Source organism: Melanotaenia boesemani, chromosome 1 (assembly GCF_017639745.1).
Source record: "Melanotaenia boesemani isolate fMelBoe1 chromosome 1, fMelBoe1.pri, whole genome shotgun sequence".
In the NCBI taxonomy this organism is placed as follows: Eukaryota; Metazoa; Chordata; class Actinopteri; order Atheriniformes; family Melanotaeniidae; genus Melanotaenia; species Melanotaenia boesemani.
Genome location: NC_055682.1, coordinates 11,503,366 through 11,519,168, shown reverse-complemented (window position 1 = coordinate 11,519,168; position 15,803 = coordinate 11,503,366). Strand labels below are relative to the sequence as shown.

The window sequence follows — 15,803 nt, the reverse complement described above, 5'->3', positions numbered from 1 at the left end:
GTGAGTTTGAGCGTGAGTGGTTGTTTGTCTCTCTGTGTTGACCCTGCCATAGACTGGCGACCTGTCCCAGGATGAGCCCTACCTCTAACCTGCTAATTGCTGGTTCTTAAAAAAGGGTTTAAAGGGTTGAAGGTGTAGTATACATTGAGCTGCTTTCAAAATGACTAGAAACTATCTTTAATAGTGTGACTGTTGCTATATTTAAGAATGAAAAAGTTAGGGTGGCTTCTCAACTCTCAACCTTTTGTTTCTTTTGGCATTTATTTCTGCAAAGTAAGACCTTGACATAATTGTAATAATTTTTTCCCCATATTCTGTTAATGATTTTAATTAATTTTTAGATGAAAACTTAATCCAATCCAATCAAATCCACTTTATTTATAAAGCACATAAAAAAACATGTCTCCAAAGTGCTGCACATAAAAAATCTGCAGTATTGATGAATAAAATAAAAACAATAACCAAGTGTTTCTCTGTTTAGCTCCCCCAGCTCTTATTAAAAGAATAAAAAAAAGTGAGAAGACAAAATAAATATAAAGACACAGGGCCACACAACTCACACAGTGTTAAAAACCAGAGAATAAAAGTGGGTCTTTAGACGAGACTTAAAGCACTCCACTGTGGGGGCAGATCGGACATGCAGGGGAAGAGCGTTCCAGAGTCTGAAGCAGACTACAGAGAAAGCCCCATCCCTTCTAGTTTTAAGTCTCATCTTAGGCACCATGAGCTGGGACTGGCCATCGTACCCTAGAGCAGAGGTCCCCAACCCTGGTCCTCAAGGCCCAATATCCTGAAGATCTTAGATGTCTCCCTGCTGCAACACACCTGATTCAAATTAAATGGTTCTGTGACAAGCTCTGCACAAATCTGCTAATGAGCCATTCATTTGAATCAGGTGTGCTGCAACAGGGAGACATCGAAGACCTGCAGGATAGTGGGCCTTGAGGACCAGGGTTGGGGACCACTGCCCTAGAGCACACGCTGGTGTGTAAATTTGGAGGCAGTCAGTAATGTATTGGGGGGCTAGTCCATTTCAACCTTTAAATACAAACAATAAGATCTAAAATGTACAGCAGCCAGTACAAAGACGCTAAAATAAGGGTGATATGTTCGCATTTCCTGCCCCAGTTAAAAGTCGTGCCGTTCTGGACTAACTGCAAATGGGAAAGTGTTTTATTGTAGATGCCTGAGTAAAAAGTGCTGCAATAGTCCAGACCAGAAGAAATAAAAGCATGCACAACCTGTTTAAAAGGATTAAAAGATAAAAAAAAAATTTAATTAATTTATGATAAAAGACAAAGGTGATAAAAACTCTATTTTTAAAACGGTGTTGACCTGTTTGTCAAGTTTAAATTCACCATCCACACCAAGGCTGGTGACTTTAGGACGCACATCATTTATGAGGGGTCCCAAGTCAAAGAGGGCTTTTCTAAACAGCATTATCTCAGTCTTTTCCTCTAATGGATTTCAAAAATATAATATATTGGTAGTCTGAACCTGAATAAGGAAATATAACCAGGCGTTACCTTGTCAGGGTTTTTACTTGTGCTATTCAGGCTACTACACTATTTTCATGAGGTCAGAACAGCTTCAGCATATTATGCATATTGTTGCAGGATGTATTTAGAAAATGTTGGTGAGGTTTTCATACACAGAAGATGATGGATAAACCCCCTCAATTAAGTTTAACCTTTCCCACCTTTCATTTCCCTGCACTGCATCTACATTGTCATTAAAAAATGCAGCTGATGCTTTTTCTTTTTTCACTGCAGCCTATATGAAGGTTGTAGCATTGTTTTATCTTCATTCCGCATCTTACAATAGCCTGATGATGGAACCAAGGAGGCTTATTGTATTTAAAAATGATCCCATATTTCCAGTCAGACTTGATATTTCTGACCTCTTCGTAGCAGTTCTGCAGGTGTAAGCATTCCTGTCTGCTAGATCAGTTTTCTTAAAATGATTTTCTTTGTTAACGGTAAGAGGCTAATCAAAGATGCGGTAAGGTGAGTCATTTTCTGGCCTAATGACTCACCCTGTTAGGTAAGCTGGTTCTTCGAGAAGGACACTGCACTTCAAGGTTAGCTGTGCTTTTATTTTTAAATTCAGTGTCTCAGAGCAATAAATCATTTAGACAAATGAATAAACTTTTAGAAAACATAAAGGCGGGAGAAATGGTCTTTTATTATATGTCCCTAATGGAAGGTACCACAGAGATCACCATTAATCAACCTTTAAAGGTTTTGAACAAGCCACATAAAAGGCACTCCACTCTCCCATCCACTAATGAGAGAAATAGCTTCTTATTTCATTTGTCATTGTGCCATTTAGTACATCCTTGCTTTTAGATTCTGAATCAAATAGTTGCTATTCTCAACTTGAGCTCCATCGCAGCCTGTGTTAATTTAGGAGAGGAGAACGAGAGAAGCCATTAAATAGCCATAATCAGTGCTGCATCTAATATGACTTCTTGTGTCCTTTCTACCTGCAGTAATTACTTGGAGGAATATTTATATCCTCCCACCTCATCTTCATTGTTTGTAGCTTAAGAAGTTTGGGTGCTAGAAGTTATTATGCTGTGATTAGAGATCATTCTGCAGTAAATAATGACTAGTGCCATATTGTTTTCAGTGCAGATGAAAGGTTTGACGCAACGTTCCACACCAACATTTTGGTCAACTCCTCGGGCTCCTGTTCCTACTTACCTCCAGGTAGGAGTTTTAATCTGTCATATTTCCAAATTGTATGGCAAATACTTTAGACTTAGATGGTCTGTATTTACAGAATCCAAATCAAAACAGGGCTGTTTTCCAACAAACCACGTAACCAAATATTTTATCCATGGGACATTTCAAATGCCAGAATCGGTGACCGAGTGCATTAGTGCATATTCTATGGGTAGTTTACATATCTGTGAAGACATCATTACTGCTGAATGACTGGCACATGACATGCAGCCATCAAGGCAATGTCCTTTTTTTCAGGGCCTTGCTCATTTCAGCAAGGCACATTGTTGTCGGTGTGCTGATTTTCTAATCACTTAAATTTCCACAAAGGAAACTAACAGCCAAATCTGGTGACTTTTGAGACAAACAGTTATAGTACACCACAAAAGAGCGGAGTGAAAACATCATTGAAATGTTGTGTTGATTCTAACGTTTGCTTTGTGCACAAACAAACCGTGATGCTTGTGTTGGAAATTATGGTGCATCCATCCATAACAATAACATATTGCAAGCAACACATGTAAGAGACGACAACTCTGAGGCTTTACCTAACTGAGGTTGGGAAAGCAGAATTTAAATATTTAGGAGAATTTCTGGGTGTGGTAGAGGTAGCACGGGTGGAAACGTATCACTGAAAAATCTGTGACAGCAGCATGGGTCCAAGTAGTTCTATAAATATAGATGATGATGGCTGGGTGTATTTGAAAAATGAGGAAATCATCAGAGGTGGATCAGACAGTTCTTTAAACTATATAACTTCTATAAACTGGTTCATATTTAACATTTTTTCTCATTTACAATTTGCCTTAAAAACCTTAAAAACTTAGGATGTGTGAACACAGGCAGCAAGAAGAGCCAAAAAACACATTGATCTGATATCAGCTACGTTTCCTCACTCATGTTATACAGATAGCAAGTCTCTGGATAGCAGACATGTTTGGACCTAATCTGGGCTAATTTTAGCCAGATAATGTGAATGTAGCCTTACTCTTGAGATGTAAATAAAAAACTACATTTCCCCAAAATTTCAGTTTGTATCTTTTATTCTGTTTTGCTTTATTATGGTCTCATGCCAGTTATAATATGTTCATATGCTCCCTGTACTGAAAACCATCACTACTGCACTACACTCATTTTGTCTAAATTGTGTGGTCACATGAAATGCATGATTATTTATGCATGTACACAGAAAGATATGTGCATCATGGGGGAAAAAGCCTTTCTGTCACAGCTAGTGATTCCAGCTCCACTTGGCAGGCTCCTCTTCCTCTTTTATCCCTTACAATGCAAAAGTTCTGGCCTGCTTTCGCAAAGCATCTTAATCAATACTAACGTAAATAGCTCCATCACAGAATTTCTTTTGAATTGATTGCCTCTGTCACAGGCAAATTGCCTCTCAACTTGCTCCAAATGAACCCTCATTGAATGCCATATTGGCGCAAAATAGTCATACACCGCATGAGCTCAGTGCCATTGCATTAAATAAGCAAAATGCTTGCAGATGTGATCTGGATGGACGAATCATTTGATTTTCCTGGCATTTGTCACTGTCAGAGAGTTTCGTAGTGGTAAATAAGAGTAATTCTGTTTGTTTGCTCCCTATCTCTATTCATTTCCTCCTCATCTTTATCATTTTCAGGGCTGTGTGGAAGAGGAGAGACCTTGTTTACTGCCTACACCTCATATCTATCTTAAATATGGATGAAAATTATTTTGGCGCTGCCTCTCTTGAGGAATGACTCTCCACTTTCATCCCATTGTCATATTGGATTTTTTGCTTTTAATGGGATGGATGGAACTTTGAATCCATATTTCTTCTGAATTAAACTTCTTCAGTTGTGGGTCACAGGCATGTCATTTATCAATTTTCCTCGGCTTCCAGATTAGTCAAATTGGTTTTTCATCAGAGCATGAAATATCCATCCAAGACCCAAGGTTTCCCTGCAGAAGACTGCACTGTAATGAGATGATCAATTTAAAACCAGTGGTTTTAAAGTTGTTCTTGATCTTCTCATTTATCATCTCATGTTTCTCAAAACAGGGATCTTCAAGAGCACCTGTTATATTGATGTGCGCTGGTTCCCCTTTGATGTCCAGAGATGTGACCTCAAGTTTGGCTCCTGGACATATGGAGGCTGGTCTCTAGACTTAAAGATGTTGGAGGCAGATGTCACCGGCTACATCGCCAATGGAGAGTGGGATCTTGTTGGTAAAAGGGGACAGATGTCCAGTGAAAATGGCTGATATCCAAGAGTGCATCATTTCTGCCAGAACAGATTGTGATTTTTCTTGCAGAGGTTCCAGGACGAAAGAACGAGCGATTTTATGAATGCTGCGAGGAGCCGTATCCAGATATCACCTTCACTGTGGTGATGCGCAGACGGACCCTCTACTATGGCCTCAATCTGCTCATCCCGTGTGTCCTGATCTCCACTCTGGCTCTGCTGGTCTTCCTCCTTCCTGCCGACTCTGGGGAAAAGATCTCACTAGGTTTGATAAACCGGATCAAACACAAACACATAAACATGCTGTGAACTGGGTGGAATTAAATTTTATAACTTGTTATATTTTTCATAGAACAAAGGGCCTATTGAACAAATTAGGGGCATGGCAGATTTTCCAATTCTGTTTTTCGGATTTAAATTTAATCAGTTCTCGTCGATTATTTCTAAGTTGAAGAAAAGCAGCCTTGGCTTTATAACGATGCAACTCTAAAACCTTTTCTTCTTTTTACAACTGTTGTAGTTTCTCAAAAAGAAATACAAATTGAAGGTAGTTTTCAGTATTAGAAAGTACTCAGAGAGCACTTTTCCAAACTATTTCAATGTCAATGAAATAGCCACCAAAGGCTAAAAAACTTGCTGAGGTGTGATTAACCAGCACAGGACTGCAGGGCTAACAGAGAAGTTGTGGAAATCTGGTATGTTAGAGTAAAATGTGGTAAAAAGTGAGGGTGTAAACATGCTGTTCATATTTAATATTTCTAAAGTCTATCCTCTTAATGGAAATGTTCTGGTTGCTTTGACATTTACCAGTCTTGACCTCATACACTTCGTGTAACTTTTTTTGTAATTTAATCAAGCAGCATGCTGGGGATTTCTCTAGGTAAAACATGGTCGACGTTTGCCTGGTTCCTTGTATTGTGCTTTGTCAATGCAGACCGTACTGCAATGGAGCCAGGTCTCAGGTGGGATGACACAAAGATTATCTGATTCCCTGTTCCTGCAGGCTGAGTTATAGCTCATCCACTCCGTTCTGCTGTGACTGCACAAAAGTCTGAAGTAGTTTGGATTGAGGGATAGCTACAGATTTAAACGTATCTGATTTAAACACCTATCTAGGCTGTCCTTCCTCTCATTTTCTGGGTCAATCCATCGACCTGCTGTTGTGATGTTTGGGCAGGCTGCGAGTCACAGGGGTCAGTAAGTATCTAAAGAACTGCTGAATTTAACACAAATCCCTCTGCTACTGTTTTCAACTGTGATAGGTCTATTTCTGTCATAAGAAATTACAAGCAATGCATTTTTCAAGTGAAAGCAAGTAAATAAACAAATAAAAGGAGAAAAAATAAAAATGGTGCAGTATTGTCATATTCATGCTTTGTAACTGTAGAATGAACAAATATGAGATGATTGAATTTGCTTTTGCAGAAAGTCAACAACATGTTTTCTTCTGCCATTAGTTGGTATATATCTGTATTTTAGGCTATGCCATAACACGGAAAATAAATTTTGACTTAGCCAAAAATGACATTAAGGGCACATTTCTTTGTTGGAGTCTTGACTTTAAAAGTCAGAAATACTGTTATTTAGCTTTATTTAATCAGTTGCACACAACAGTATTGTTCAGTCTGTGAACATGTACACTACCAGTGAAATATTAAGACTCACTTGCTCATTGGATTAAAGGGAAAATGTGTCCAAACTTTTGACTGGTACTCTATTGCATGAAACTGCACAGTTGGCAGAGCCAACAGATTTTCCAACTACGCTTACCCTACAAGCTTGTCTCTAAGCTTATGTTGGCAGTAACTCCACAGCTGTATACTCTTATTTTAAATGTAATTAATGAGGAATAAATAGCTTTGGTGTTGTTGTGGTAAACGGATTCAAAACCACAGTCACAGACAAACATTGGGATATAAATTTTACAACTTATCAATAGAAGAAATATTCCTCTACAGTTTAAACAGACCCTTCTTATAATCTAAAGTTGGTCTTTTTTAACCTTTTGAATCTGAAGTGGTCACATTTCTTTGGCAGGTAACATCTAGTTCAGCTGATCAAATGAGCCTTAAAGTAATTTCTGGATGTTCCATGGTCTTATAGATTAAATTGTGAATGCTTGTGAAACAAACGTTTTACTTTAATGGGCCACTCCCAAAAGATTTTATGTCATAATTATAAAAATTATAGGAGCCTTCAAATTTGACAAGCTGCTTAATTTAATTATTTCATATAAAAGGTTTACACCTTCATTTAGTCGTGCTTCAATGCCGGGGGAGGAGCACGACGGCTATCTGTGTTATGTGCTGTTAAAAATGACTGTTTAATCAAATGATGTCTTGACTCCCCAAGTGGTTCTGACACACAGCCAAGCCTTTTTATTATACCACAGTTTTTCTCCGTCTTAAACAACCTAATATCCTATTCCACTTGTCTCCAGAGGAATCAGCCATTCTATGAAAAACACTGGTTGTTATCAGCCCACTTCCTCTGTGGCTGTGTGAACAGAGCAGATAATCAATGCTGACTGACTGGCTTAATTGTCAGAGGATCAGGAAAACTCTTTAATCTTATCTCAGATGTCACAGTTTACTTCAAATGTGTGATGCATAAATTATGAAGGCTCAGTGAAAACAGTTTTTGCGGGTGGGTTGTGTGTGCATGTGGGAGTGGAAGGCAGTGATTTATGCGGTTTAGGTTTCCCCAAATGTGTTGCAGCTGGATTCTTTCATCAAGTTAGCTGGTGAGCCAGATGTGTGGGCTAAGACGTGTGTTTCCATACACGATGTGATGATGGCTCATTGATGGATAGAGGCAATGTAAAATGAGAAATGTCCATGTGACGTTAATGTCAGATCTATGAAAGGTTTTTATATGAGGGCACAAATCAAGCATAAGTGATAAGTTATTATTTGTGTGTAAAACTGTGCGTGTTTGCGGGCACATGTGTACACAGAAATATTGTTTATGAAGTCAATACATCAGCTTGTCCTCTCTGCCATTTTATGGGGCAAACTTATTGAAAAATTTGATTTTGTGTTTATTCTCGGATTTGATTTTCTGTGAAATTGTACTGTCATAAAAACTTTGATTTGTGAAATTTGTGATGGATCAACAGGAACAATCTTTGTATTTGTCTCGGTTTGTGTGGAATGTGAACCCAATGCAGGTGGAGGCAGGTGCTGGAAACCGAATTTTAATAAAAATAATAGCAAAACAGGACTAGAACGACTGAAACAGAGACATGGACTTGGTACAGGGCCAATACCAGGAAACGACAACCTAGCAACGAGTGTCTGAAACCAAGGGGAATATACTGAAGACAACTAACGAGGAGCTGGTGAAGCAAATGAGCAAATTAAACCAGGTGTGCAGATGAACAGGAAGAAAAATAAAATACACAAAGGGGAAAAACTACAAAATAAAACAGGACACCAAAACACAAGACTCAAAGGTAAAAGAAACTAAGGAACAGAAATAAAGAAGAAGAAAAAAACCCATAAGCCATGACAGGAATATGCATTCATATACTGAAAACTTCCTGAGTATAATGTGTTCTCTGGTTGTTGAAAGTTAAAAAGATTTTTCCATTTTTTTTAAGAGGTTGTGTGAGATACTTAAATTAGTTCTTGTCTCAACCTCAGTGAAGTGGGAAATTAACAGCTACTCAGGGCCACAGATGAGCACATTTTTGCCATCTAAAACAATTGAGAGCTCAAATATTTTAATTGTGCTTTGAGCAAATGCCGTAAATAATAAATATGATGCAACATTGGTTCTGCATAATTTCTTGTTGGATGGCACCGTTATGATCAGGGCTTTCATTCATATGGCAGCTGTTTCCTTCTGAGTTATATTCAGTCAGTGACACAACACTGATTAAAATACTTTTGTCACTTCCTGGTTGTTTTAACAGTACATGTAGACAGTATCATGGATGTAGAGGTGTTCTCCCTCAAAATATCACCCTGCACCATTGCACCTATTTGAGAGTTTTTCCTTTTGATCCATAAATGAACAAGAAGCACCCAGAGAGTGCAGACCTCTGCCGAGCCATTGCAATTATTTTTTATTTATTTGTTTTTTGCCCATGATTGTGGGCCTGATTTGTTAGTTAGAAGCTCTGATGGCAAATTATCCCCATCTCCCCATAGTTAACAATCTTTTTTAATAATTATTGGAACCAGCCAGTTGCTTGTTTCTATTCCATTTCTGAGGTTTCCTGAAAATTTCATGAAAATTCATCCATAACTTTTTGAGTTATGTTACTAAAAGCCAGACAGACAAACCAATGCCGGTAAATACATGGTAATTAGAGTAAATCTGAAGAATCGTTACAATGAAGATTAGTTGGTTATGAGGTTCAGATGGATTTCAGTTGCTTTGAGATGACAGCAGAGCACCAATAAAATTAAAATGTATTTCATTTAATTGCATCTCTACTTAAAAATATATGTTTATTTAATTTTATTTGATTGATGATGTGTGTCTGACGTAAGCATCCAGAAAAGGCAAAATGCCAAAAACAAAAGCTTTCTCAACATTTTCACTTACAGAAGGCATTTTGTGAAGGTCTTGAGCTACCTCTCATTTCTTTCTATTTTGCTTCCAAGCTGCAAGGTTTCCTTGTAATCTCTTAAAGTGCTCATGACAAATAGTTCTGCAGGCTCTCTAAAGATCTTTTAAAGTTTTTCTTTGGATATTTGCTACTTTTTGCACCTTTTCAGTTTGGTCCTTGTATCTGTTCTTTGTTTATTAAACCACTTAACACTGACCTATGAATCATCTACGCATTAAAGATGCTCAACCAGTATTGTGCAGTGTCTATGTTTGACATATAAAAGAACACTAAAACAGATTTTAAATTTTAGATAATCACAAAAACTTGGCTACAAGAATCGAAATCAGTGTTTACATTAGGTTTTTGGCCTTGAAATGGCAGGTGGTGGCGGCGGGTGTATCGCTGTATGCAATATGGAGAAAGGGGGATAAAATTAACTTGACCTTCTTGGGAGGTTGGGACTTTTACAAACATGAAGCATAAATCAGGCCTTCTTCTGCCTCTGGTTCAGTGAATCTTGGTCATAGCGAGATGAAACTTCCAGCTGTGGAATCTGAGATGTGAACTTTCAGTAAAGGAGTCGTTTGTTCGTGTTCATGGGAAGACATCATCTGTGTTTACATATTTTTCAGACTTTGTGTACCTAGTTTTTGAATTGTTTGTTGTCTTAAATGTGTTTGGTGGTCATAGAAATAATTTTGCTGAGCATGTAGCTGAGATTCTGGACTTTCTGTGGATGCCACACATGTTTATAGTTACATTTACAGACCTGACGTTACACCCGGAAACAAGATGTTAACCCTTAACTCCCGGTAGCGGAGGCTGCAGGTGCAGTGAAGCTAAGAATGAAAGGTTAGAGAATTTATAGGCAGAAATCTGGATAATGAAGCACTGAAGGTGCATGGATGGAAATTATTGTGCATATTGAATATGAATATTTCTCTCTCCTCACCATCTAGAAGCTGTGAGATTCTCATCCTGCTTTCTGTCTGTTCACCTGATGCTGATATTCATCACATATTGTTCCTTCTGTGTTTAGAAGGAAGCAGCTTCACAGCTTTAAATTCATCTTGCTGACTTTTTACCTTTTAGTTAGTAAATCCTGAACATTCAGCCATTTCCTTCTCATAAATATTTGATTTTATAAATATATGTGAAGAAATATTTTAACTGTTGCTGTTTAAAGAGAAAACTGCTGTTAAATCTGTCTATGTGTTTAGTGCAGGGGTCTGCAGCCTTTCCAATCCAAAGAGCCATTTTTCCCTCAGCCAGCTAAATAAAACTCCTTTAGACCTGCAAATGTTATGAGACTTTTCAAAAAGGCAACTTAATATATATTTTAATGAAGAGTCACCGTAGGATATTTGTTATTTTTAAAGAACCACCTTTTTATTTCCATTTTTAGGTTTTAAAATAAAGAAAAAACTAAAACCTTTATTAAAAAAAAAAGAGGATAGACAGAGTTTCTTCTAAGGGATGTAGACATTTGTGGAAAATTATTTAAAGTAAAAAAAAAAAAAAAAAAAAGTCCCTGGTTTCCAACCTAATGACAGGAAAAACAGATTTAAAAAAATATTTTAGCCACGTATTTAGAGGCATTATGGAAAGTGCAGAGAGCCACTTGCAGCTCCAGAGTTGCAGGTTGGAGACCCCTGATGTAGTGTTTGTAAACCAGATTATTTCCATTTTTGTCTGTCTGAATAAATCACATACACAATATTCCTGTTTTTCTAGCATGAAGTAAAGAATAAAGGGGCTGTCTGCAAACATGTGCACAGTATTATAAAAACTATTTAGTGTCCTCTGAAAATTGAAATTTTCTTCCTCAGTCCAAAGATAACAGGCACAGCAGCAGCCAAGATGTAACATGTTTTTAAGGGTGTCATGGGTAAGTGGGTAAGTAAAAATGATAGTTTGCCTCATAAGTTTTGTTTGTTCTTTTTCCTTGTACGTATTTTATTCAGCAGTGTGTGCAACCATGACTAAGAGCTTTAATCTCACCTCAATTCTGCTTTAGAGAAATCTGCCTAGCATTTGGCTTTCACCGTGAACCAAAAGAACTACATCAAATATACAACAAGGCAAAATCAAAAAAATTGCATGGAATAAACTGGAGGACTGCATGAAACAGGCCACTATGTGAAATTTGAAAACCTCTCATAATTGGGTGTGTTTCACTTTTTCATTGCTCTAACTGGAGTTTTGTATCTTTCCCCAGGCATTACAGTCCTGTTGTCCCTCACCGTTTTCATGCTGCTGGTTGCAGAGATAATGCCTGCCACATCAGACTCTGTGCCTTTAATAGGTAAGTCTGGATAAAGTTAAAACCAGACACTGTGGCTGTCAAACACTATCAGTGGGGAAGCATAGGCGAAAAATTCAGGTGTCAATTCATTTTACTGATTCTATAATCTAACAGCGTAGCTGGGTTTAAGTTGCTTTCTAGGACTTTTTTATTATGAGATCTGGGTCATTTCAGTCATCCTATAATTACAGAAGGGGAATTTTTCTTTGTTTATGTTCTTGTTTGCACAGAAGTGAGACCATGCAGTATCAGTGCCTAATCTTATACACATTTTACACACATGGTCCCACCCCTGATACCTGTTGCACACACCCTGTACACATATTATACACACCTGAAAATACATAAATACAAATAAAATCATTAAAAATCAATAATCATAAAACACCATGAGTCTATGGCACATTCTCTGTGGCACAGGACTCTGTGAAGAATGCCGGTTAGTAAAACTTCATATTCTGTGTGAAAGAAATGTGATGGGTTGGTCACTATCCTCTAAATCTGCCTATGAACAGACAGCTCATAGATGCTCAGAAGCAAATGGTACTCCCTATTTCCCATGACCTTCATAGCAGTGTGTACCAGCCTGCTGAGCTTAGTCTTCAGCTGTACAGTTAGGTTGTCATACCATGCTGACATCCCATATCTAACCAAGCTCTGCAATACTGCTTGATGAAAAAAAAACATAATCTCCTGACTGACTCCAGACTCTCTCAGTCTACATAAAAAAAAAAAAAATCTCCTTGGTTTTATCCACATTTAAAATCAAATGGGTATCATCTCAGAACTCCACAAAGTTGTGTATTTCTGGGAAATAGGCTGTCCTGTAGAGTCCTTTAATGTGAAAAATCCCCAGAAATCAATGCAATAAACCAATTTTATGATCATAATATTGAGACTTAATGTCAAAAAATATCAGTAAACAACAAATATTTTTGTATTGTGAAATGTGTGTGATGGACCAAATGTATCCTGAACACACATTTTTGAAGTAGTCACAAGTTTATGGTTTTGGAGCCTTTAGCAACCTCAACAACCTCCAAAGGTCGACTGTAGCCATCTTGAAGCTTCTTACACTTAGTGCTGATAGTTCGTGCCACTTATCTGGAGTTGCAAATCTCAGCTCTAAAGTTTTTTCAATGGGATTTAATTCAAAACTCAATACATTTCTGTTTAAAACAATTAATAGTATCCTTTTTTTTTTAAAATATTATGTTTTGCCAAGGTTTGTCTCAGGTCACTGTCCAAGTGACATTAATTTCAGCTTTATTTATATAGTGCTAATTCACAACAAAGTAATCTCAAAGCTCTTTTGACAAAGTCCAAAGTTCAAATAATTGGCTTGCTAAATAAACCATGGATAGTATTATACATCTATATATGGAAAATATAGAGTAAAGAGGGAAATTTCACTTTGCAATGTTTTATTTATCTTTTTATTTTATTATTCACACATTAAAGGACATGGTATGTAACATCTGAGTAAGGATGGGCAACTCGGTTACTCGAGGGTTAAGATGTTTCCCTGTTTCAACACACCTCAGTCATTGTGCAGAACTTGACATAAAGTTGTTTGCTCCATTTAATTTGAATCAGGTGTGTTGGAACAGGGAAACATTTAAAACCTGCAGGCTGTCGAGGACTGAAGCTGCCCATCCCTGATTTAGAGCAACCAACTGTTGAGTGTTTCACATTTTCCACATCTGCTATATTTTTTATGCACTTTAGAAAAGGTAGTGTGCGATGCGGAGGGGGGTTGAAGTTGCTATTTAAAACTAATCAAAATCAAGCTAATCGAGCTAAAGCTTGATTAGACTACATCCTACACATTTGACCTTTAAATGTATCCAGCACCAGATCATAAAAGCAACCCATGTCATGTTAAATCTTCACCATGTTTACTGTAGGTATTTCTTTATGGGCTTGGTTTGCTGCTATAATCAGTCTAATGCATCACATTCCCAAAGTTAGGTACATCTATAAATTAAACAATATTCTAGAAAGATTATCTATATTTAGATTACCTATAAAAAAATATGTTTCAGTATTATTGTTCATTACCATTATTAATATAATCAAAGATCCCTTTTGCAAGCACATCTTGACCAAGACAGCCACATCAGCACACCCTACATACAGACATCTGACAAAGAAATCATACAAAGTGACACAAAATTGAAACGATAATAAATCATACAACTACAAGTTAAATATCCAAAGTAAAAAGGATGTCCTGATAGAAATCATCAATTGAAACTTCGACATCTTAAAGTATCTGCTTCCAAGTCCCATGAAATTACTACAATGAGATCAGCTTCTTTGATTTTAGACATTTCTGAGGATGTTTCCATGTAAAGAGAGCAGCAGTTCAGTTCAGGCTCTGGGAGGAAACCAAAATCCAGAGTACAAAGAGAATATCTTCCTGAGCTTAGAAAAATGTAGGTCTGTGACTAAGAAAGAAGCAAACCAGGAATAGCCTTGAAAATAAGATCATACCAATTATTAAGTATGTATAGACAAAACAGCCAACACAGCAAATGACAAACAGTGGTGAGTTAAAGATTTCCAGCTATTTCTGGGTTCTGAATGAAAGACACAGCTTGATTCTGAAATAAAAACCCTATTTCAGATGTATTCTTTTTTATTAGTGGCAGAATATGAGGCACAAAAGATTAAGAATCCTCCAATACAATTCCAGGATATTTATGAGATTTAGACACAATAACAGAGCCCAAGATTAAGTGTTAATAAATGGAAAATTCAATCCCTTAGATTTTCCATTTGAGAATATCATGAGTTTAATTTTGTCAGCCTTCTGAAAAAGTTTTTAAATCACAATAGTTGTGTTGAACAGAGTTGCAGCTGACTGAGAGCCTGGTCAAGTGAAGCATAGAGCAGTGCAGAACTGCCAGCATGGTAGCAACTGCTTACTGCTCCAGGGATGAGTCTAGAAAGTTTTTGATGGGACTAGGGGGTCCAGACAGGGGCACAGACTGGGAAGAGAGTGGCACATGAAAACGATAAGACTTTCATAAAACAAAAAAGTGTACATTTTATTAAATGATTTACTGGTTATTAGAACAAAACTGGCCATCTAATGTAAAAAATACAACAGTTTGTAAATGGAAATAATTACATTTTTTTCTATGAACAATTCTTTTGTTCAAGGATGTATGGCACTATTGTATGGCTTCAGTCACTGCTGCAGGGACTTATACTTCATTAATTAGAACAAAACACAAGAAAACTTGCTTTGAGGAAACAATCTCAAGTTTCATCTGTGTGTTCTTGGCTAATGAACTTTGCAAAGCCGTCATGCCTGGTTATGTTTATGACTTTAACATTGTCTTCTTCAAATCTAATCACTTTGAATGCAAACGTTATCACCCACATAGGCAGCCAGTATGTATGAATGCTGCTTTAAAGATCAAAAACAAGATGGTGTTGATGTAAGACATCATATAGAAACAACATATAGAAGTGCATTGCATGTTGCATTCACTTGCAATTGGAGATCAGAGGTTTACACAAGATCAGTTTACTTTAAATATTTGTTAGAATTTAGGACTGAAACATCTCAATAACAATAGAAACAGTTGAAGCAGGTGGTGTGCAGTGTCTCGGGTGATACATTTATAGCCTTCAAAATTGTTATATAAGATAATTCTGTGAACTTCCTCATGTTTTCAGTTTCTTTTTTAGTTCAACCAGTCTAAAAAATGTAAACAATTTTTGTGCAATAAAACACTTCATTGGCTTGATCAGCTTATGTGAACACTGAAAATGAAACATAGGTGAGTCTCCATTATTTGTTTTGTCTCATATGTGGATGGAATTTATCCTAATTTGAACTATCCAGTGATTTTTTTTTTATTTTCATTTTTCAAAAGCCTTTTGGGATTTTTTGGCTCAGTTCTAATTAAACAAAGTTGGTTCATTTGCATTTTTTCCTCTGATGATAGAATAAGACAGAGTTGCCAATAGTT

The 15,803-nt window shown here is 37.0% G+C and overlaps 1 protein-coding gene across 3 annotated transcripts in view; it reads left to right on the top strand.

Moving 5' to 3' along the window:
- chrna7a (cholinergic receptor, nicotinic, alpha 7a (neuronal)) overlaps positions 1-15,803 on the top strand; it is a 30,784-nt gene that overhangs the window by 13,174 nt on the left and 1,807 nt on the right. Inside the window, exons 5-8 of one of the 3 annotated variants that reach the window (XM_041991677.1) lie at positions 2,632-2,711; positions 4,768-4,935; positions 5,022-5,216; positions 11,731-11,817. In XM_041991677.1, coding sequence (XP_041847611.1) covers positions 2,632-2,711; positions 4,768-4,935; positions 5,022-5,216; positions 11,731-11,817 — 530 coding nt within the window. The remainder of the gene's footprint in view (positions 1-2,631; positions 2,712-4,767; positions 4,936-5,021; positions 5,217-11,730; positions 11,818-15,803) is intronic. The other 2 variants (XM_041991695.1, XM_041991686.1) reach the window with 2 other exon arrangements.